This window comes from Schistocerca cancellata, chromosome 1 (genome assembly GCF_023864275.1).
Source record: "Schistocerca cancellata isolate TAMUIC-IGC-003103 chromosome 1, iqSchCanc2.1, whole genome shotgun sequence".
Taxonomy (NCBI): domain Eukaryota; kingdom Metazoa; phylum Arthropoda; class Insecta; order Orthoptera; family Acrididae; genus Schistocerca; species Schistocerca cancellata.
In genome coordinates this window covers 518,634,965-518,660,129 of record NC_064626.1, presented here as the reverse complement: position 1 = coordinate 518,660,129, position 25,165 = coordinate 518,634,965, and the positions used below count along the sequence as shown (strand labels likewise).

The 25,165-nt window shown below is 40.7% G+C and overlaps 1 protein-coding gene across 1 annotated transcript in view; it reads right to left on the bottom strand.

Moving 5' to 3' along the window:
- LOC126178791 (DDB1- and CUL4-associated factor 1) overlaps positions 1-25,165 on the bottom strand; it is a 258,124-nt gene that overhangs the window by 21,810 nt on the left and 211,149 nt on the right. Inside the window, exons 24-26 of the mRNA XM_049924559.1 lie at positions 24,130-24,269; positions 16,246-16,330; positions 11,859-12,068 (exon numbers count right to left, since the gene is read on the bottom strand). Of these exons, the coding sequence (XP_049780516.1) occupies positions 11,859-12,068; positions 16,246-16,330; positions 24,130-24,269 (435 nt within the window). The remainder of the gene's footprint in view (positions 1-11,858; positions 12,069-16,245; positions 16,331-24,129; positions 24,270-25,165) is intronic.

Genomic DNA, 25,165 nt, shown 5'->3' with positions numbered 1-25,165 from the left:
TTTGCTTCTGTACCAGGTCGGGAGGGTAGTTGCGGGATGCGAAAGCTGTTGTCAGGTTGTTGGTGTAATGACTCAGGGATTCCGGACTGGAGCAGATTCGTTTGCCACGAAGGCCTAGGCTGTAGGGAAGGGACCGTTTGATGTGGAATGGGTGGCAGCTGTCGTAATGGAGGTACTGTTGCTTGTTGGTGGGTTTGATGTGGACGGACGTGTGAAGCTGCCCATTGGACAGGTGAAGGTCGACATCAAGGAAAGTGGCATGGGATTTGGAGTAGGACCAGGTGAATCTGATGGAACCAAAGGAGTTGAGGTTGGAGAGGAAATTCTGGAGTTCTTCTTCACTGTGAGTCCAGATCATGAAGATGTCATCAATAAATCTGTACCAAACTTTGGGTTGGCAGGCCTGGGTAACCAAGAAGGCTTCCTCTAAGTGACCCATGAATAGGTTGGCGTACGAGGGGGCCATCCTGGTACCCATGGCTGTTCCCTTTAATTGTTGGTATGTCTGATTTCAAAAGTGAAGAAGTTGTGGGTCAGGATGAAGCTGGCTAAGGTAATGAGGAAAGAGGTTTTAGGTAGGGTGGCAGGTGATCGGCGTGTAAGGAAGTGCTCCATCGCAGCGAGGCCCTGGACGTGCGGGATATTTGTGTATAAGGAAGTGGCATCAATGGTTACAAGGATGGTTTCTGGGGGTAACGGACTGGGTAAGGATTCCAGGCGTTCGAGAAAGTGGTTGGTGTCTTTGATGAAGGATGGGAGACTGCATGTAATGGGTTGAAGGTGTTGATCCACGTAGGCAGAGATACGTTCTGTGGGGGCTTGGTAACCAGCTACAATGGGGCGGCCGGGATGATTGGGTTTGTGAATTTTAGGGAGAAGGTAGAAGGTAGGGGTGCGGGGTGTCTCTTTCTCGAACGCCTGGAATCCTTACCCAGTCCGTTACCCCCAGAAACCATCCTTGTAACCATTGATGCCACTTCCTTATACACAAATATCCCGCACGTCCAGGGCCTCGCTGCGATGGAGCACTTCCTTACACGCCGATCACCTGCCACCCTACCTAAAACCTCTTTCCTCATTACCTTAGCCAGCTTCATCCTGACCCACAACTTCTTCACTTTTGAAATCAGACATACCAACAATTAAAGGGAACAGCCATGGGTACCAGGATGGCCCCCTCGTACGCCAACCTATTCATGGGTCACTTAGAGGAAGCCTTCTTGGTTACCCAGGCCTGCCAACCCAAAGTTTGGTACAGATTTATTGATGACATCTTCATGATCTGGACTCACAGTGAAGAAGAACTCCAGAATTTCCTCTCCAACCTCAACTCCTTTGGTTCCATCAGATTCACCTGGTCCTACTCCAAATCCCATGCCACTTTCCTTGATGTCGACCTTCACCTGTCCAATGGGCAGCTTCACACGTCCGTCCACATCAAACCCACCAACAAGCAACAGTACCTCCATTACGACAGCTGCCACCCATTCCACATCAAACGGTCCCTTCCCTACAGCCTAGGCCTTCGTGGCAAACGAATCTGCTCCAGTCCGGAATCCCTGAGTCATTACACCAACAACCTGACAACAGCTTTCGCATCCCGCAACTACCCTCCCGACCTGGTACAGAAGCAAATAACCAGAGCCACTTCCTCATCCTCTCAAACCCAGAACCTCCCACAGAAGAACCACAAAAGTGCCCCACTTGTGACAGGATACTTTCCGGGACTGGATCAGATTCTGAATGTGGCTCTCCAGCAGGGATACAACTTCCTCAAATCCTGCCCTGAAATGAGATCCATCCTTCATGAAATCCTCCCCACTCCACCAAGAGTGTCTTTCCGCCGTCCACCTAACCTTCGTAACCTCTTGGTTCATCCCTATGAAATCCCCAAACCACCTTCCCTACCCTCTGGCTCCTACCCTTGTAACCGCCCCCGGTGTAAAACCTGTCCTATGCACCCTCCCACCACCACCTACTCCAGTCCTGTAACCCGGAAGGTGTACACAATCAAAGGCAGAGCCACGTGTGAAAGCACCCACGTGATCTACCAACTGACCTGCCTACACTGTGATGCATTCTATGTGGGAATGACCAGCAACAAACTGTCCATTCGCATGAATGGACACAGGCAGACAGTGTTTGTTGGTAATGAGGATCACCCTGTGGCTAAACATGCCTTGGTGCACGGCCAGCACATCTTGGCACAGTGTTACACCGTCCGGGTTATCTGGATACTTCCCACTAACACCAACCTGTCAGAACTCCGGAGATGGGAACTTGCCCTTCAGCATATCCTCTCTTCTCGCTATCCGCCAGGCCTCAATCTCCGCTAATTTCTAATTTCAATCTGCCGCCGCTCATACCTCACCTGTCTTTCAACATCATCTTTGCCTCTGTACTTCCGTCCCGACTGACATCTCTGCCCAAACTCTTTGCCTTTACAAATGTCTGCTTGTGTCTGTGTATGTGTGGATGGATATGTGCGTGTGTGCGAGTGTATACCTGTCCTTTTTTCCCCCTAAGGTAAGTCTTTCCGCTCCCGGGATTGGAATGACTCCTTACCCTCTCCCTTAAAACCCATATCCTTTTGTCTTTCCTTCTCCTTCCCTCTTTCCTGACGAGGCAACCGTTGGTTGCGAAAGCTTGGATTTTGTGTGTATGTTTGTGTTTGTTTGTGTGTCTGTCGACCTGCCAGCACTTTCATTTGGTAAGTCACATCATCTTTGTTTTTAAGTATATTTTTCCTTCGTGGAATGTTTCCCTCTATTATAACTATATCTATATGTATATCTATATGTGCTTAAATCTATATGAGGGATGGGAGACACCTGCAGTGGTTTAATTGCCACGATGAGAAGTTGCGACAAAATCAAAGTCAGCTTAATCACCAATGTAATTGAAGAAACAGAAGCTGAAAAAAGCCAAAATTAAGGTAAGAAAAGCAATGCAAAAAGTGTTAAATGAATTTGAAATACATTTTTGCCACCCAATATGACCACAAACCCTAAGCATTTTGTCTTAAGTAAAGACAGTAACTGGATCCAAATCATCTATTCAGTCATTTAATTAGTATACTGAGAGAGAGAGAGAGAGAGAGAGAGAGAGAGAGAGAGAGAGAGAGAGAGAGAGAGAGACACACAAAGTTGTAATAGTGAATATGGTCTAATCGACCTGTTTCGTAGCAGATGTTCATAATATACATCGTCCTCTCAATTGTTCCTCAAACTCTTAAATGGCAGAGGCTGAGATAGGAAATTGTGAAATAGAAATTTACTTAAAACAGCTACACAGTGGAAAGGCAATGGTATATATTCCAGGTTGTCAAAGAAATGAAGGGTGCCAAGTCATTAGAAAGAAGCTCAGTCTCATTTTCAAGAAGGGCTGTTGGACAAATGCTAATAAACTGTAGACCTGATCTCAGATTCTAATCAATTGTACAATTACAAAACATGTTTTACATTTTTTGAGAATGTAAATGTCCTCTATACAAATTAACATGGGTTCCACAAGTGATCTAGCAAAATTCAGTCCATTCTATTCGCTTTAAGTTCCATAGCACTACAGATGACGCAAAGCTTGATAGCATGAGGATGGCCTTCGATACAGTTCTGCACCGCCCTTTAATGAACAAAGTATGAATCTAATATGTACTGGACCAGATTTGTTACTGAATTGATCTTTTGTTACTGCATCGACCTTAACATGCCTTTCTTAACAGAACAAAATCAACACATGCGACGGTAATTTCAAGAGTATACCGAGGGAGAATTATAAAATGTGTATATAAACGATCTCGTGCAGGCGTGTACAAACCCAGAGGTCGCATGTGGTCCAAAGCAAGTATCAATGCAGTCCAAGAAGTGAGCACCTGTCACGAAATCTGTAAAAATTCCATTGTGGCCCAGTCAAGTCAAAATGTTTGACATCCCTGGTCTTGTGGATAGTGTCAGAAGCTCTGTGAGATTGTTTGCACACTATCCTGATTGTCTACAGGATAGCTGCAATGCCTGAAGACATATGCGTTACGGGGTGGAGAACTGCAGGATTCCACTAGATAGGTATGATGTAGATTACATGGAGGATGCAGCTGCTCAGGTAGCAGAGTACTTGTGAAGTGCCCAAGGGGGCTAAGTGATAGCCTGAGCACCTCTGATGAAAATAAGATGCTGCTGCCAATTAAATTTAAAAAATGGCACAGGATCCTTATATCTGCATAGATTTACTTATAATCTGATTATCTTGTAAAAAAGAACCATCCAATAACAGCAGCCCAAAAAATAAAGATATTTGTTTCATAGCTGCCAATCAATATGCAGAGAGTGAAATAGGAATCCTTACAAAGTAAAGATACTTGTAAAACTATAAGTAACTAAGTCTCTGAATTTACTGCTCTCCGGGAACACTATCATGCTCAAATTATACTCAAAATTGAGAGCTGGACATAACTCAAAGCAGAAAGTTTTGAACTATTTAATGATACACAGAATGTATAGTGAACAGACAGGTTAAATGGCATAGGAGAGGAAGTGTTCACTACCATTGAAAAAAATATTATGGCTATCAATTTTAAAACTGAGCGACTGGAAAGGTATGTGGACATAAATGACCAGTTTAGGTGAACCCAAATGACAAACAGAAGTTTTTAGCAGGCACCAAAATCTTCTGTAAGATTTTAAGAACCATTAAAAAAAAAATCTGTTCTCAACAGTACCAAAGTACCCCAGACATGCAATATTAGTTAGAGGTGACTTTAATCTACATAGTATGGTCTGGGATGTCTATTAGTTTGTTGCAGATAGTCTTGTTAATAAGTTTCGAACACATTCTCCAAAAACTTGTTTGAACAGCTAGTACAACAACCCACACACAATGGAAATTCTTTGGACCCTTTAGATGTAAACAGGCCTGACCTTATTGACAGCATTAATGCAGAGACAGGGTATCACAGCAACACTGGTCACTAAAGTTAAAAAATCAACAATTATCATCCTACTTAGAAAGTAAATGGTCATCATTCAGCGCCAATATGATACATATAGCGGAAGTATGGGCAATGTTTAAAGTGTTTGCAAATCCTACTCTGAAGAAGTATGTGCCAAGTAAGCAGATTTGGGACAAAAAAGACCCATCTTGGTTTAATAACAAAATTATGTAAATGCTGAGGAAGCAGAGGTTATTCCACTCTCAGTACAAGAAAGTATGTGCAAATGACAACAGGCATTTGTGCAGCTGACAAAAAGTGAATGCGCTAAACTACTATGTCAACATGTTACTATGACAACATGTTAGTCAAAGACTTTCTCAGAACCCGAGAAAATTCTGATTCTACATAAAATCTCTAAGCAGGTTGAAGTCTTATATTCAGTCAATCATACCATAATTTGACCATCACAAGGATTGCTGTACAGAGGACATATAAAAAGGTCCCTGACATTGAGAAGTAACTGAAAGAGTTGAAAATCTATGTCTAGATAGAATCGCACTTCCATTTTATGCAGAGTGTGCTTCAGTAAAGATCCCTTAAGCCACCACTTCAGGGGCCATGCATTCAAATGTCAACACTGAGCATGCCTAATTTCTGACCTCATATTATGGAAAAGCACGCTATGAAGCCTTTCCAAATGTGTAGAGCAATATCAACCATGTAAGATATTCGGAATGTGCATCTGAACATAGACAAATGAGATAGTAAATTTCCTTCTAGTAACAAGCAGGCCATCTCTCTTCAGTAAAAAGCTGGGTTATACCATATTGGATTTCAGTTGAAGCCTGTATTTGGTGGGCTGCATTTTTATTTATATAACTTATGTTCTACCAATACATGTTGTTTCAAAGCACCAGCACTTTGAGGATCTTTCGAAAATGCATCATTATTTAAATGATTTGTTGCAATAAAATAACAAGATGTATCATATTGAAACTTCCTGGCAGATTAAAACTGTGTGCCGGACCAAGACTCGAACTCAGGACCTTTGCCTTCGCGGGCAAGTGCTCTACCGACTGAGCTACCAAAGTACGACTCACACCCCGTCCTCACAGCTTTAATTCCGCCAGTACCTCAGCTCCTATGTATCATATTGTTAGCTGCAGAATATTGGCTGTATAACTTGTGTGTTATGAAAATATCCAGTTTCAAGGCAACAGCACATTGAAGATCCATCAAAAAATGACGGTTTTTGGTAAAATTTGTTACAATTGTGTTCTAATCCAAGAACACTGTAATTTGTTGCTTGAACAGTACACACACACATGGAAGGCAAGGTACAATACAATTAGCAATACCCAAGAGGCCAGCGGAGCCTCGCACTGTGGCTTATGTAGATATTAGTTCTGGCAGGGGTCGCAGTCAGCTGGCTGCATACACAACTGCAGTCATATTAGCAGGCCATGTGACCTCTAGTGGCTGAACCAAAGCACAAACTTAACATGCGAACTACAAAGCAGTGCGCACACAAAACTGGTAGCTACATCAGATTAAGTGTGGCTTATTGATCATGTACTCATACAGACGACATGCTTCAGATATATTTGAAGTGGATAGTTGTCGTTGTGCACATGGAGATAGTGATCACTATTTGATAAGAATCAAATATAGACGGAGGATGGATAGTTACAGACAGACCAAGAAAACTATTGTGCCACGGTTTGTTGATGCTAAATTAAGAAATGATGAAAACACAGTACAACAGTATAAAACAATTTTGACAAATAGACTTAATGAAGTTGAAGATCAGGCGGGCAAGAGTAATGAAGAAAGATGGGAAACAGTCAAAGGTACAATACAGAAGACAGCCAAAACTGTACTGGGTAAACAGAAGCAATTGAGAACCCAAGTCTGGTTTGATGAAGATTGTATGAGGAAGATAGAAGGAAGGAATGAGGCAAGAAAAAGAATGCTGCAGAGGAGAACAAGAACTACTGTAGCAGAATACCAGAAGATGAGAAAGGGAGCAGATAAGGAATGTATGGGGAAAAAGAGAGTATTTGGAAAACAGTGGATTGATGAATTAGAAGAGAGAAAGACTACGAAACAAGGAAATTCTATGTGCCGGTGAAAGACATAAAGAAAGGATTCTAACCTAGAGCAGTTTTCTGCGAATATAAGGAGAGAAATCTGATTGGAGGGAAAGATCTGCTTTTAGACAGATGGGTGGTGTATTTTAGTGAACTAATGAATACAGAATCGAAATACGAATGTGAAGTAGACGCTGCTGTGGGAGATGAGTTGGAGCAGGAAGTAAACAGAGAAGAAGAGTGCCAGGAAACTGTCGAGGAACCTACACTGGAAGAAGTTAATGCTAGTATCAAGACTCTTAAATAAAAAAATAAAGCTCCAGGAGAAGACAATATTACAACAGAAATTATAAAATATGGTGGAGAAAAACTAATAAACGTTTTGCAAGAGATTATAGTAGAAATTTTGTGGAAAGAAAATAAGCCAGAACAGTGGGATATACTCTGACCTATACATAAGAAACGTGCAAAACTGACTGCAAATTATAGAGGAATTGCACTCCTCTGTATAGAAAATAAAGTATTACAAAAAATCAGTATATATGTAGGAGAGTATCTAGGAGACTACCTGTATGGTTTCAGAACTAATAGATCCACTACAGATCACGTTTTTACCATAAGACAGATCATTGAAAAATGTTATGAGTATAACATCGATGTCCACCAGCTGTTCATTGATTTCCAACAAGCATATGGTAGTATCAAAAGGGATCAATGTAGGAGCGCCCAACAAACTAATAAGACTGGTCCAAATGACTTTGAGAAGAACAGTAAGTAAAGTTAAGGTTGAGGGCACTTTATCCAAGGCATTTGAAGTTAACCAAGGATTGTGGCAGAATGATGTGCTCTCCACTATTCTGTTTAATGTCGCCTTGGAGAAGGTAATGCAAAACACACAGAGCGGTAACCCTGGGGGAACACTGTTTAATAGAGTGACACATGCTCTCGCATATGCAGATGATATTAATTTGTTATCCAGGAGGAAACAGGGCCTCGAAGAAAAGCTCAAAAAATTATAAAAGATATGGAATGGAGATGGGGCTGACAATTAATCAGTCAAAGACAAAGTATATGTTAACATTTAGGAAAAGGTATAGTGAAGGAAAAAAGCATGACTGTCACCGGGAAAGAATTTGTGCGTTTTAAATATCTTGGGTCACTGAGAATAATGATATGACAGAAGAAATACATGCAAAGATTACAGCTGGTAACGAGCTATTCCACACTGATTAATGTATTTAAAGCAAGAAGCCTTAGTAGGATCTGCAGCTGACATAGTACTGTACAATAGTGAGACCTGTGGTGATGTACGGTTTGAAGACTTGGATAATGACGTAAAATGATGAGGTGTTGCAAATATGGGAATGGAAGATACTTAGGAAACTCTTCACGGCAGTGAATGATAGGGGATTTTGATGAATTCGAAATAATGAGATCAGAGAGTCATACAACAAACCAGACATCACGACAGAAATAAAGAGTAGTAGACTATGTTGTTTGTGACATATAGAAAGAATGACGGAGAGCAGCACAGTCAAGAAAGTTTCCAAAGGAAAACCAAGTGGACACTGTATAATGGGTAGACCAAGGACCAGATGGCTAGACAACGTGGAAGATGACTTGAGAAGAAGGGGATTTAGAAGATGGAGAGCCAAGGCAGCCAGCAGGGAAGAGTGGGCAGAGATTGGGGGAAGAGTGGGCAGAGATTGTCCAGAAGGCAAGGCCCTACATGGGCTGTAGTGCCAAGGAGTTAGTAAGTAACAACATACTGGTGATTAAAGCTTTCGGGAGATAAGGTCTAAAACATGGTCAGGTGTTGTAGAAGTTCAGTGTGGCCTGGTGGGAAGAAGCAATAAGATGTGAAATTACAAAGAGGTGTGTATTTAATTCATGTGCTGCTAACCCCAACTTTTTTTTAATCATCTCTGCATTTTCTAGAAAGTTCTTGGACTTTCTTATTAATTTACTGGAGGTATGTTCCACAATATTCGATGTTATATAAATGTAGGTGCACTCTTTCTCATGAATGTGTCTATTCAATTGGCTTTATCTACTAAAGCACTTGCAGTATTTTCAGTAAGATATTTTGCATTTTCTTGTTTCAAGCCTGAAAATTCTGCTACTGAATAGAAACAGTGATCTAGTAAGAATGACCTTAGGGTTTCACTAAAAAGTGAGTATGATGAAATAATATTAATCTTCTGTGGAAATCTTTTTGTAAATTTGTACTGCACTATTTGTAACAGAAGTTCTATAATGCGATATCCTTACTGACAGGATGTGGGACATCGTTTTTGGATAATAATATTTTCACAGATATTGTAGTTTTTATTTATGTTCCAAAAAGAACAACATGACTAGCAAATGGACAAGGGAAGGAATGTGTACTTTAACAGAATTAATGTAACAATTTTACACTCCTCCATTTTCATTCACAAACTGTATGATTTGCATGCAAGATACAGCAGGCAACTGCCGCTGGTTGTTCATTTTGAAAACTAGTGTGTACTGTGTAGTTCATGAAAGTAACTGAGGTTGTAGCGCGCTGTGATTATGTATACCACTTTGAGGCAAACATAATATACACACAGGGTGGGTTGTTCTCGAGTATTCAACAGCACAATGAAGATAAAGTCAGCGCATTGACATTGAATGCCACAGCCCATGTGACGACGGCTTTATTTAGCTTGGGTTTACTGAAAATCAATCATCCACTGCAACATTCTAAGCAACCACAGAAAAGTGCAGGTGACTCCTGTATAAAAGAAAGGTAACAGAACAAACCTGCAAAATTACGGACTAACACCCTTAATATTGGTTTGACGGAGGATTCTTAAGCATATTCCAATTTGAATACAAAAAATTTTCTTGTGACAGAAAAGTTTCTGACCACAAATAAGCACAGGCTTAGAAAGCATTACTTGTAATCATACTTTCAAAAATGTTGTATTAAGTATTTCCACTCAGTTGAAATTCATCTGTGTTAGAAGGCAGCTGTAGAATGTTGAGACATCAGAGACAAGGATCTCGTCAGGAATGCCCCATAGGAGTGTGACAGGATTGCCCTTTTCTCTATGCACATAAACATAGTGACAAAATGGGTGGGCAGCAACTGCGGCTGCTTGCTGAGGACAGTGTATTGTAAGGGAAAGTATCATCGTATGGTGACTGTAGATGGATACAAGATGACTTAAGACAGAAGATCTATTTGGTCTATGAATGGCAGATAGCTCTAAATGTAGAAAAACGTAGGTTAATGATAATGACCAGGGAAGACAACAGTGTGATGATCGAATACAGTACTGGTGATGTTTCAGTTTATCAGGATAATTCTATGAAAATGTTACTCATCTATAAGGGATATTGCATACTGAACACTTCTACGAACCATTCTTGAGCACTGCTTAAGTGTTTGGGGTCTCCACTAGGTCAAATTAAAGGAAGACAATGAAGCAATTCAGGTGTGTGCAGCTAGATTTGTAACCCATAGGCAAGTATTGTGAAAATCAGTTGACAATGAATGTAAATAAATTTTACATATGGCACATAAGCAAGCAAAACCATCCATTACTCTGTTTAATAACATTATTGGGAGAAGAGTTCTATGAGGAGGGGTGGTGGTAGAGGGAGGGGGAGAAAGGGACTGCAGATGGCAGGGGGGGAGAGGGATAGAGGGGAGAGTGGGAAGGCAGGAGGATGTGAACAAAAACAAAGGGGTGCAGAAGGAGAGGGGTGGAGGGGAGAGTGCACGTCGGGGGGGGGGGGGTGAGGAGGCAGTGGGGGGGGGGGGAGGAGGCAGTGCGGGGTGGGCACTGAGTGTGAGGGAGCCATAGTGTGGTGCAAGGGGGGGGGGGGATGGCACAGAACAGTGTCTGGCAGGTGGAGGACAGGGTGGGGAGCAGAAGGCACAGGGGGTGCAGGGGAGGGGAGAATGCGGGGGAGGGGTGACCGCGGGTGGAGGACTTCATTTGAATCAAAAGTTATTTGAAAAACAGAGAGAGATCTTGTTGCAATGTATAGGTTATGAAGTCATCAAGGTTTCATGAAAGGTATATTCTTACCATAAGAATGCAATATCAATTTAGTCAAAAAATGTGAGGGGGAAGGGAGAAGGGTGGGGGATCATTCAAAGACAAGAGGTTGACCACCATTTATCTTCTGGAAGAGAGAAACTACTTAAAGAGCAATTTTAGATAGGGAACAAAACCCATAGCTTTCAGAACAATATGTTTCTTCTTCAGTGATAAAAGAAGATGAGTACATTGTGGATGTATGGATAGCAATGATTTATCTAGCATCTATAAATCACTCCAGATGATGTGTGGAGAACTGTAGGTATAACTATGCTCATTCTGAGGCATTGCTTCAGAAACGCATTGGCTATGAGTTGCACCTCTTCTTATTCTAAAATGGTTCAAATGGCTCTAAGCACTATGGGACTTAACATCTGAGGTCATCAGTCCCCTAGACTTAAAACTACTTAAACCTAACTAACCTAAGGACATCACACACATCCATGCCCGAGGCAGGATTCGAACCTGCGACCATAGCAGCAGTGCGGTTGCAGACTGAAGCATCTAGAACTGCTTGGCCACAGCGGCCGGCTCTTCTTATTCTGTTCTTTTTTGTATGAACCAGGACAACCTTCCTATATAACATTCGAGTAATTTACTAAAAGTTTTTCTTTCATCAAAACAGATATCTCTGGTTTTGAAAGCTAGCATATGTGTCACTTTGTATTAGCATTTGAGACATCACTTGATAAGTTTTTGTTGATTTTATTAATTAGTGAGTACTAACTGCTAAATTAGAAGTGTCAGAATATCAAAATTGTCACATACCTCTAATCCATTGGGATGGAATACACCACTTAAATTTTGATTGAGTTTGTCAAACTTATGTATTTCTTTGCCCGATGTAACATCCCACAGTACACCATCTGAAAGTACTAGTTCATCTGTCGGACTAAATGTTGCTTTGTTTTTTGTATACTGGTTCGATATTTGTGGAGTTAGCGTCTGGATTTTTTTGCCTGTTGCAACATCATATATCTGAAAATAACAATAAATAACAGTAATATTTCAAATGGTAAAACCTTTACAAAACTACTGTTAACACTATACATGCATTTTCAGCAAATACTCTGCAACTGACAATCATACTGATAAGTGAGAGGAGAGAGGTAGGAGGAGGACGAGAAAATACCACAGAGATGGGAGTGGCAATGCCTCTGATTTACCCCAAGCAATGAATGACAAAGATTACTCTTATGCAGTGGTGAACACTTGTGTGTGCTACTCACCATACTGTATTAATTATTTAATTTTGTGTTTTGAGATAGTTCATCCACCATCTACTTGATATATAAATGTCATGGTACACTAAATGTTGAAGCTGTATCGCTGTATCAGTACATATTCTTTAAATATGTTGTCCAGTCACATCAATGTAACCACCTGTAAAAAGCCGGAATAACCACCTTTTGCAGCACAAGCAGGAACAGACTCAATGAGACAATGATGTAGGCTGGAGCAACTAATTAAAATTTGTACCAGCACTGGTACTAGAACCCGGGTCTCCTCCTTACTAGGCAGGTGCGCTATCCACTGCACCTCACTGGCAATATCACCACTGCATGGAATACCATACATCATCTCCTCCACAGATACAAATTCCAATCCACGTCTCAGCCCGTGTCTTCAGAAACATCAATTGTAAAAGTCAATGAGGTTCTAGAAGGTACCAACAGGGATATGAAGGCACGCAAACTTCAGTGCTGTGATCAGCTGCACTAGATTTCATGGTTGAGGATGCAAGGCGCAAACGATCGAGATGGTCCCACATATTCTCGAATGGGTTTCGATCCAGGGGAGGGATTGGGAAGAGGTGGGAAGGGGGGGGGGGGGGAGAGAGAGAGGAGAATGGTGACCAATGATGATTATGATGAGGTCCCATACTCCGAGGAGCGTAGGGGACGATGCGGGAGACCTGCACCACCATACTAGGCAAGGTCCTAGTGGAGGTGGTTTGCCATTGCCTTCCTCCGACCGTAATGGGGATGGATGGATGGATGTGATGATGATGATGCAGATGACAACAACAACACCCATTCATCTCGAAGCAGGAAAAATCCCTGACCCCGCTGGGAATCAAACCCGGGACCCCAAGCGCAGGATGCGAGAACGCTACCACAAGACCACGAGCTGCGGACAGGTGACCAAGGGAGTACGATAAAATCATCCTGGTGCTCTGAACTATGCACATGTACTGTGAGGCGCTGAACATGTTGCACTGTGCTGCTAGTAGATGCCATTGTGCCGATAAAAAACAAACTGCATGTAGGTGTGGACATGGTCCCCAAGGATAGAGGCGTACTTGTTGAGGTCATCTGTGGTCGGTGGCAGCGATAATTTCCTTACGTGCTAGGTCTGCCTTGGTGATAAGGGGTGGGACGGGGCCATAGAGGTCTGAAGGGCACTCGCAGACTGTCTTAACGCAGTGTGTGTGTCCGGACAGTCAAGCGAGCCTGAAGGTGTTTTTTCTGGCAGAGTACGCGTGCATGGCGATACCTGCTGTGGACAACGCCATGTGGAATACCAGTGCTAGTGGTGTTACGTGAACCTGTTGCAGTGTACCTTTTGTAACGACAACCGACTACGGCTGTTGGTTAGGCCCTGTCTGGACTCCGTGCATTTGTACAGAAGTAAACATCGCAGTCTGCTTAATTAGGGCAACCTTGCCACTGCACTGCAGAAAAGGTGATACTCTGCGAAGGTTACGGCACTGTATTGATTTCACCTTAGTTTCCTGAAGGGTGGAGTGTGAGATTGGTGGAGTAATTTGAGATGTACTTCACAGTATGATTGTCCATAGTGAGCACGGTCCTTACATACTGATAGAATGGAAGTATCAGGCATGTTGGCTCCAGGAATGTTTTGGTGGCTCCTGTTTGAGTAGTGATATTAAGTGATCGCTAATGGTGTTTCAAGCCTTTCAATTGTTTTTAAATTTTAAGCTCACAGTGTTTAAACTTGGTAGGCCTTGGGGTTGTTTAGTCAATTACTGTTACCTTAATCTAATCTGCAGTTTGTGGAACAGTGTAAATTTGATTTCTGGTGGATAATCATAAACTTGAAACATTCATTGATTTAATTGATCTTCCCGCTGTCTTGCTGCTGTTATTTAAAATTTATTAAGGTTTTGAAGTTTCTTTCCTTTTAAATAAGTTTTAAAGTTACCTTGCACATTGTATGGATTTGCTGTAAGTGTTTTATAACTGTTTGTGTGTTAAAGCTCTGTTTTAGACAGCCACCTACTTAGTATTTTTCAATGTTACTTGCCCAAGGCCGACCACTGTTGGTGTCATCTTGGCACTGGGGCATGTTGCACCCATTGTAAGAAAAGAAATATATGAATCTGAAGTTTAATTCTTACATACATATGAATGTGGACTGATTATTAATTGTATTATAACTTTGTAATAAAGAGTGTAATTTGTTAAACTTATGGTTCTGGGTTGTGGTCATGGCAACTCTTGCCTTTTTTTGTTTTTCTTTTACTAAAGTGTGTTTAAAATGCTGAGCTGTCATTTATTACTTTTACCAGTATGGTTTAAGTTTTATGTGTTATTTTCCTTTATTTCTCAGGAAACACGGAGGGGGGGGGGGGGGGGGTGGAGGAGAAGAGATTCTCACTTGTGTTGATCCACTGAGCCTTCCAGAATGATGAGATCACCCAGGGAATGTCACCACAACATTTTCCACACCGTAACGCTCCCTCCTCCGGCCTGGTCCTTTCTGACAATTATTGCAGGGCCGTACATGCCAACAGTCATTTGTCTGACAGAGCATAAAACGTGATGCATCTGTAAAGTCCACCTGATGCCACAGTGTGCATATTCCAGCCTTCGTTGCCTATGAACGGCAGTCAGCTTGGGTGCATGAACCAGTTGCCTGCAGCAGAGGCTCATACACAGCAATGTTCGTGCGTGGTAGTTCAAGAGATTATTAGAAGCCCCTCGGTTCAGCTGAGCAGCCAGTTGCTCTTTCGTTGCACATCTATTTGCCTGTAGACATCTCTAAAGCTGTTGTTCAGCCCTTTCATCTAGGGCTTGGGGTGTACCACCATTGCCTCAGGGGCCAGTTTCGGATAGTGGCATTTTGCCATGCATTTACACATTAACCAAGTCAGCATGCAACAGTTTACAAACTTGACAATTTCAGAAATGTTTCCACCCATGGCCCTGCCCTTCTGGATACGAGATAAATTGTTCTGTTTCTGCACAACTGAAATGTTTGCTGCACCCCTCCTCCCCCTCCCGATGTGCTTTATATACCCTCTATTACCAGTGCTATCACCTGCAGAATGCGAGTCTTTATTTCACATTGATGTTGAACATATATGGTGGTCACATTAATGTGACTGGACCATGAATAAAGCCACTGCCGCAGGCCATGCAAACAGTATGGATAAATATGGTGAACTTAAATAACAACAAAGCTAAGGTTGAACTTCACACATTTTGTTTTTTAACACTGCTAACTCTTTTATGCTAACAGCTGTCTTCAGAAACAAATGATAAAAAAAATAATTTTTTATTTAATAAACTTTGCACTTGCTACTTTCTCTGAGAGAGCAGCTGTGTTAAGTCATAGCACATCTGGGTACAAAAATAAATTCAAATGGCTCTGAGCACTACGGGACTTAACATCTGAGGTCATCAGTTCCCTAGAATTTAGAACTACTTAAACCTAACAAATCTAAGGACATCACACACATCCATGCCCGAGGCAGGATTCGAACCTGTGACCTTAGCGGTCGCACCAAAAATAAGTCTGTGAAACAGGGTATGGATACCAATGTGCTTATTAGCAACTGTTGCTTCGAATAGAATACAGTTATGACGCCTGCTGATAAGCTTTCAAATCATTTAATGAGAATTTCAACTAATGTCTTATCAGATAACAGAGGAAATGCAGAGAGTGTACAAACTTCTACAAGAGAATTTCAGGAATGTAACTATTTAACACAACATAAGAACAGAGTATCAGACAAGTTGTCCAAGATTTTACTTTCATTAAATGGCTTACAATTTTTAAATGGTTTCTTTTCATGTCTGAAACACTTGTTTGACTAGCTTTTTTCTGGTGTTTGAAAACCAACATAACATATTTTCTAACAAAGTTACTTCACATTTAACAGAAAGTGAAATAGCACAGATATACTTACTGTTGCAATATGGTTTCTTGTGCCAATTATACGGTCTTGAACAAACTTGCTGAATTCAACATAATCTTCTTCTGGAAGAGCAAATCTGGAAGAAGAACAAAACCTATTAATTTTCAGTCACAAAAGCTGAAGAGAGGAAACTAATCATAAAGCAAGAATAAAGAGGCACAGACCAAACAGGTGTCTCATCAAGAATATTTTAGAATATGCAATTTTCACCCACAAACCTCAAAAGCAACAACGCCATTAAACAAATTCTATCCCTAAGAATGAGCATATATACATAGAAAAGGAAGACTTGGCAACTCAGAATCCAGGTTGTGAAGGACCCCAATGGGTTTGAGGATAAGGAGAGAGAAAAACGACATTTTGCTTCTCCTTCCTAACCATTCCCAATCAGCCCCTAGTTTTTCTTTGAGAAAGGAATTTAACAGTTCTGAAAGCTTGTTATGTCTACTGATTGTACTTAGAATTTCACCTCCTTAAGGTAAACACTGGGAATCTATTCAAGCTGTTTGCAATTTTCTATTTTTTTCTGGTTAAATTTTCTTTTGATACGTAAGTTAATAAAATCAGATATACAGCCATTACAAACTGCACTGGCACTTGATTTTTGTAATAAATACATAAATCAATCTTCTGGAACAATTAATTCATGTAACAACTTCTACTGGATCAATGTTAGTCCCATGTAAGTCTCTATTGTGTGGCTGTCTCCCCTTAAGTTCTATTTAAAACCATTGCAACCACGACTGTTTCCTTTTTATGACCCGACATGACTACTTGTGTTGCTTGGCATTTTGGCAAAGTGATCAAACGTTATTCAGTATTTCCACGAAGTAACCCGAAAGGGCCCTTTACACTTGATCACCAACATTGTCTTGCAAATGCTCATCTCATAACTAAATTAGTTATCATCACTTTTCTGATCACTTACATGTTTTAGAATGTGTTCACTCTACACACAGACGATTTCAACAATATTTCTCATGTCCTTTCAGAAAATGTACACGTTTTTCACGCCTGAGGATATTATGGCAGAGCTGTTATGAACTTGTGATGTACTGTCTGTTCTAGGAAAATTCAGAAGATTGAAAGGATACCATAGCAATTAAGTGAGCACGATGCGGATTCAAATGTGGCTGTCTCTTCAAGTGACAAAGCTTCCGATTCATTTGTTACTAAATATTGTTACACGGGTAAAGATCGGCAGATGAAATCAGTCTTAGTGCAAGGCCCAAAAGTTGTATCATCATCTCTTACGAGCAGGAACCTTAGCATCGGCTACAGTAGCAAAGACTCCAACAAAAGTCTCCTGCCTTTAATGTGATGATAAACTTATGGATGACAATATTATGTACAGTAACACACATACAACAAACATTTGTTGATTGTATGACAGATATTGTGACCCACAAGATAATGACCATCTGGAAATGAATACACTGGGAAGTTTCCTATCTCCATTTCTGAAACTTGTGGTATAAAAATGGGCCTGGTATATTTGCTGTTATTATGTCATATAGAAGATCCTGCAACATTTCTCTAGTAAATGCTGTTCCAACTTATGTGTCTGCTGGCAGTCAGACGGACAGGTACAGACACGGGTACAGGAGGACAAACAACTGAAGTGTGTTGAAAGGCACCAGGGAGGTACCTGCGCTCTAAGGGGCAATGTTGGAACAGCTTAGGCTAGACAGTACTGACAGAAATTAACTACTGATAACTATTATTTCAGTGCACCTCTTGCAAGAATTCTATTGGAAAAAAAGGGTGACATTACCGTATTTACTCGAATCTAAGCTGCACTCGAATCTAAGCCGCACCTGAAAAATGAGACTCGAAGTAAAGGGAAAAAAAAATTTCCCGAATCTAAGCCGCACCTGAAATTTGAGACTCGAAATTCAAGGGGAGAGAAAAGTTTTAGGCCGCACCTCCAAATCGAAACAAAGTTGGTCCATTGTAATATGAGACACAATTTAGGTCGAATGAATGACGATACAGCTACAGTAGTTTGGTTCGAGTCGTAAGCTTAGCAGTTAAGCTTTACCACTTAGCCATCTATGCGTCAGGCGCTCCGTCCGTATTTATACGGATACCCTTCCCTTTTCACGTGCTTCGTCTGGTTTGAATCGATTGCTTATTTTGCTTTGATCTGATAAATGCCGTTTTCTTTGTTATAGGTGTTTGCGTCACTCTTAAGCTGAAAATGCATTACTGCACTGTGTCATGCATTGTTTGTCGCATTCTGATAGTGCGTGTTTATGGCCTGTCGCGGCTCGCGGCATGGCTTGCTTTTGTGCGCGCTACCGCCGCATAAAAAAAAAAAAAAAAAAGGAGGAGGAATCGTCTCATTAGCGAAACAATGGCAAGAGACTGCTATTTGTTGTTACTTACACTGCTGCTTTCTTTGATAATGATCAACAAGAATCAAATAATAGACTGCGTATGATAGAACATGTTCTGAACGAGAGTTGGGCGAAAATTTATCTCCGTTTGAAAATCTTTGCGGCCGCTTCTTTATTGCATCAAATTCTGCACAGAAATTAGAGTCATCTTAGATTTAAAAATCTAGTCACTTGCTGTGCTTCATTTCTGACTGTATCACTATTAGGCATAAGAATAATACGAATATAAACATGACACGACACGTATATTCTTCCGCGTTTGCTGTTGTTTATTAGGCAGACAGGATTTAAATGAGATAGCAGCAAACACGAAAGAATACATGGCAAAATGTTTATATTCGTATTATTCTTACGGTGAAGAGAATACTGTATGTGATTCAAATTTCATCAGGTTCCTATTAGCAACCATCTCTTCTCACAGATAGGAAAAAATTCAGAACGTAGAGTTGGCCATATTGACAAACATCCCGAACAGTCTTGCCAGTCAGATTTTCGTAGTACACTGAAATTGTGCTACATTCGAAGATGAACAATACGGAATTTGTATTTACTTCGTTGGATAATGTATGAAAATGCAGTGGTCGAAACTCGCGGTGGAGAAAAAAAGCTCGTCTTCCACTTTTTTTTTAAAAATTTATTTACTGACGCAGAGGTTTTGGCGCCAGTATTTATCTTTATGCCTACAAAGCATGCCTGTGTAGCGCTACACATATTCGACGGCAGAAGTTAGTTGTGGCGGCACGTACCAACATATTTCATGACTTCCGCTTGGTTTGCACTCGATTCCAAGCCGCAGGCGGTTTTTTGGATTACGAAAACCGGAAAAAAAGTGCGGCTTAGATCCGAGTAAATACGGTAGTCAGAACATAACAAAAGAACAAACCAGATATTCCCCCACAATTTTTGTCCAAGAAATGAAGTATTGTCGCTTCATGGCTGTTTGGTTTTAGAAAGGATTTAACAATGGTGCCTCAAGTTCCAGCCAAATGGCGATCTGTTGTAAATTTCCATTATGCATTATCATGGAAAGATCGATGAAAATACGAGCTTTTGGAAAATGCCAGAAGTTATAGTGTTCTACTAACATAGAAAATGTGGAAGAGAGACAGTTATGTAGTAACTACAGCACTGTCAGGATAATAAGAAGATCGCCATTAACAGTGTCTGCTCTGAATTTGTATATCCTACACACACTGAGCTCTGGTAATAAAGCTGCAAGGCTTGAATTTCTGAAGAATGCCTAACAATTTACTAATCGACTATGTTGTCCTTAGGTTAAATGGTTCTTACATACATCAAAATTTGTGATTATAAAAAATAAAGCTTTATCTAGCAGGGAGAGGTGTCAGCATGCAATCATGTGAAGAACAAGACCAGCTACTTCTGCCTAGTAAAAGAAGGTGTCACATATAGCCAAGTGGTAGCAAGCATATCACTGTGCGAGCGAGACTTGTTAGACTTGTTCGAAGCATGTATGGAGGGGGAGGGGGGGGGGGGGGGGGGGGACCCACGCTAAGGTGATCTGCATGTCCTGTGAAGATGACAACAAAGGGTGAGCATCATATACTATATAATGTGTAATATACTGTATCTCTGTCTTGAAAGATTACTCGAATTTCATATTAAAAAATCAATTATTTGGAAATAAATGATGAACAAAATATCACTGAAATCCTCATCCATTTAAAAAGAGAATAAAAATGTATATTCTAAATAATTATCTTGTGTCATTTTGGTATATTGTATTCTGCTTTGCATTTTAGTTTTGAGTCAAACAGACCCGATGCAATGGTTTGCGTATCAAAATATAATGCAACTACTTAAGGGTTAATACCTCAATGTCTGACAAACTGTTTTTTGAAATCATGAACTGGTAGCATCTATATCTACATACATACTCCACGTGACACCATATAGAGTGGCGGATGATACCTTGTACCACTACTAGTCATTACCTTTCCTGTTCCACTCACAAGCAGAGAGGGGGGGGGGGGGGGGGGGAGGAAATGACTGTCTATATGCCTCTGTGTAAAACGTAATTTTTCATATCTTTGTGATCTGTACATGAAATGTATGTTGGCGGCAGTAGAACAATTCGACAGTCAGCTTCAAATGCCGGTTCTCTAAATTTTCTTAACAGTGTTCCTTGGAAAGAACATAGCCTTCCCTCCAGGGATTTCCATTTCAGTACCCGAAGCCTCTCCGTACCACTTTCGTGTTGTTCAAACCTAGCTGCCATCCTTTGTATTGCTTCTATGTCTTCCTTTATTCTGACCTGGTCCAGATCCTGAACACTAGAGCAGTACTCAAGAACAGATTGCACTAGCATCCTACAAGTGGTATCATTTACAGATGAACTACACTTTCCCAAAATTCTCCCAGTACACCAGTCAACCATTTACCTTCCCTAACACAATCCTCACACACTCATTAGATTTCATGTCATTTGGCAAAGTTACATCCAGATATTTAAACGAAGTGACTGTGTCAAGCTGAACTCTACTAAAGCTGCATCTGAACATTTCTGGTTTGTTTTTCCTACTCATTCGCAGTAACTTACATTTTTCTCCTTTTACAGCTAGCTGAATTCATCACACAGACTAGAAATTTTGTCCAAGTCATCTTGTATCCTTCTACAAGTCACTCAACTTTAACACCTTTCTATACACCACAGCATCATCAACAACCAACCACAGGTCAATATTCACCTGTCCGCCAGATCATTTACGTATATAGAAACTAATAGTAGTCTTATCACACTTCTCTGAGGCACTCCTGACAATATGCTTGTCTCCGATGAACACTCGCTGTTGAGGACAACATACTGGGTACTGTTACTTAAAAAGTCTTTGAGCCGCTCAAACATCTGACATTGGTGATCTGTACCTTCCCTTCCGCATCGTATTACACTTCCAGGAAGTTGTGGAACTCCTGTATCCAGTAAGCACCTGGCTTATACTGGTGTGAGGTTGTCATTGTCCACCCACTTATCTCAATCCAGGGCTCCAAGTAGCATTGATGATGGGGCTACCTGTAAAAAGTGAAAGGGACTGTCTTTACTCTATTGATGTTTATGGTCAAACTTTTAAGTTTCTTGCTGTCATCTTCCTTTTCTGTCTCCTCCTCATATTCACTACTGCTACCAGGGTTAGGCTAGTAGAGACAAAGTGTTTGGGGGTTGGCCTGTCTCTGAGGACCAGTCACGATGTCTCCTTCACCTATACTCAGTGTATGCAATGTCATTTTTCACCACCTGTTGTACAGTTTTTACCCACTCTCTCCTCCTATTTCAGAACACCCTTCTCAATTTCTTCATTAAGTTGCATGTCTAAAGTTAGATGAACCGTTTTAGTTTGTTTGCAGGTACAGTTATGAATTTCTTATTAATTAACTGGAGTACTTCATGGAAGGGCCCTCTCCATGGGCTTGTTAATTTCTTTGGCCTCCCTCTTTTCATGCTTTAGTCATACAGTAATACTTTGTTCTCAGCCTTACATTCTTTGGGATTGTGTGTGCGATCGTAGTATTCCTTGTTCCTTTCCCTACATTCCTTATTAAAACTTCTTGTCACCTAATGCATCTGGCGCATCCCTTGAATTCTGTAACGTAATCTTCATAGTGGCATTTTGGCAAAATCCCGCTGTAGGATCCCGAGATTGTTGTAGGCTCTACTGAAAAACAGCTCGAATGGGGTGAAACCAGTTGAGGAATCTGATACTGTATTATATAAAACGATGGCAATTCTGGAAAACTAGCTAAAGATGAATAGTGCTTTATGCTTTCACCCAACTAATATGAGGTTGCGAACATTAAGAAACTCTCGATTTCAAGCTAGCTTTATGCAAATTGTGGGTAACGTACCATCTATAAGCAAACAGCCCCAACACAGAATTAAAGAGTCCACGAGTTGATGAGCAGGGCACAGTTCAACAGTTTCTGCCAGCAGACGAGCCAAAAAATTTTCAGATGTGTGTGAATTCCTAAGGGACCAAACTGTTGAGGTCATTGGTCCCTAGACTTACACACTACTTAAACTAACTTGTGCTAAGAACACTACACACACCCGTGCCCGGGGGAGAACTCGAACCTCTGGCGGGAGGGGCCGCACAATCCGTGACACGCTGCCTCAAACCGCACGGCCACTCCATGCGGCAGCAGACAAGCCTCGAGTGTCCATCAGCCGACAGCAGAAAATTATGACTGAAAGAATTCTTTAAATTAAGCTTGTATACTAAAAAGGACTTCCATAAGAAACTGGCTCCTTTCCATGATTTGAGTCGAAGTGATAGGTCAGGTAGGATATCTCTTCTAGTAATATGAATATTTAGTAAGACTTATCATGTTCTAAACTCACTGAAATTAGGAGCAAAGTGTATGTGCTCTTTGACACGTTCACATAAACTCGCAAAGAAGCAATAAAATCAGACCAAGTTACCAACCCAGAAGCTTGTTTCTTCATTTCTACCTCCCTAGCCTGATACCAGAGTCTTTCTGTACTGTCTCTGACCATACAGACCAGATAAAACTCACCTAGACCCTGTCGCTGACTTATTCCCTTGCACAACGGCATTCACATGCTAATGAGATGGTAGACCTGAAAAATCCCACATCGCTCCCCATTCAAATGAGGGATTCATGTAAGTACGCTGAAAATCTCGTCGAGTTATGACACTAGATATGCAAACTGCTGAAAATCCCGTTGAGTTATGACACTAGATATGCAAACTGCTACCCTCCTGAGATGCCACCAATGGACACTGATTCCTTAATGAGCTGTGTAGCTGGCTGTTGAGAAGAAATGAAAATTGCACTACAGACTGGCTGCATGTACATTTACAGTTAAAAAGATGAGCTTAAACCTATTAAACAGAAAAACATCCATGAAATTTAATAAAGAAGTGAACAGGTGGCAGCAGAGGGCCCGACTGATTGGCTTACATTGCCATTTCTACAGCTGCTGCCATAAAGGTTTTATTAATGCGAAATTGCGGTTGTTATAAAAATTGTGGGTGATGGGGACAAACAAATTCAATACAAAATGTAGTTCTGAATTCAGACAGCCCAGAAATTTTCAAGTTAGTTGTATTAATTAGAGGAATATGTTCTTCTTCCGACTCCTTTGCAAACAACTAACTTGATATTATCTGCGACCATAATCACATACAATTCAGTAAATTGCTAGTGTACTCTTGCTTCAAGTGCACATTATGTTTTTATCATCTCTCTATGCACACTACACTTCAATAAAATATAAAGTCTCAAACATAGCACATACCCAACAAGTTAGAAAAATTTCTGAGCAAAAAAAGCCTGATGCCTTTAAAATATTTCAGAGAAATAACGGCGAGGTAACAGAAAAACAAAGTTATTTCACAACTCTCATCAGTTCTTATTAAATTACATGTTAAATGTTTGTAGTGAGTGCAAACTTTCACAGTATATATATATATGGCATAATATATGAAAAAACCATTACTTTTTATCAAAAAACTTTTTGACGTTCCATACAGCTGACAAAGGCCTCTGCCACTGAGAAGATGTAAGGAGGAGAGATCCTTCTTTGTTGAACTGCATGTGTGATACATATGACTCATGAACCTGGAATGTGATCTCCTCCTACAGGGTGGTGATAAAAAAGAATAAAATTAGTGTTAGTAGTAATAGCAGAAGCTATCACACATAAAAACAACAATCAAATCAAACACAAAGAGACTAATTTATTGTGATCAGCACTGCCTGTTCATATTTTTCAATTTCTTCTTCATTTTAAAATACAAACGATAGAGCAGTTCTATAAACCAGCAATTTCTGGTTATCTTTCAACTTCCAAGGAGGTTTCATGAAAGTGCCAACAAACTGGTGCAAGCTGACAATGCAAGTTTACTAAGTACAACACAAAGAAGTTTGATGTCTACAAGTGGCCCAGTGACAACTGTAAAGAAAAGATAGAACTGGAAGGACAATAGTTTTTGAAACACCCAACACGCAAGCCTAACATTTAATTACTCTACTGTGATTTCTACTTCATTTTCCATATTTGGTTTGTGAAATTTATCTAAAGGGGCCCCACACACTCAATATTTATTGCACAATAATACTGTATCAATATACCGTGGGAACATGCAATGCCAAGAACGGTGCAATATTTAAGCCCGGGTTATGTCAGAGCCCTTACTTCACAGAAAACGTGCCGGTGTTCAATGATGTACAACTTGCACGTATTGCCTCTTTGTGCTGCAAAAACAAATGCAATATGAATTGCCAATGGGCAGAAAAGAGATTTGGAAGCGTTCTGCACGTGGCCATACTAAAATGCTAAGAGAACTTGCAACAGACTCTGATGAATATTTTAAGGACAAATGAAGAATCTTTCAATGAATTTATGTTCAAACATTCATCAGGTTTCACTTTCCACAATGCTGGAAGTGATCTACACACCTGAAAAGAGTAGATATGAGTGCATTGTTGTAGGGGATCAGTAGGTAATGCTGTTATTCATTCCTGCAACAAAT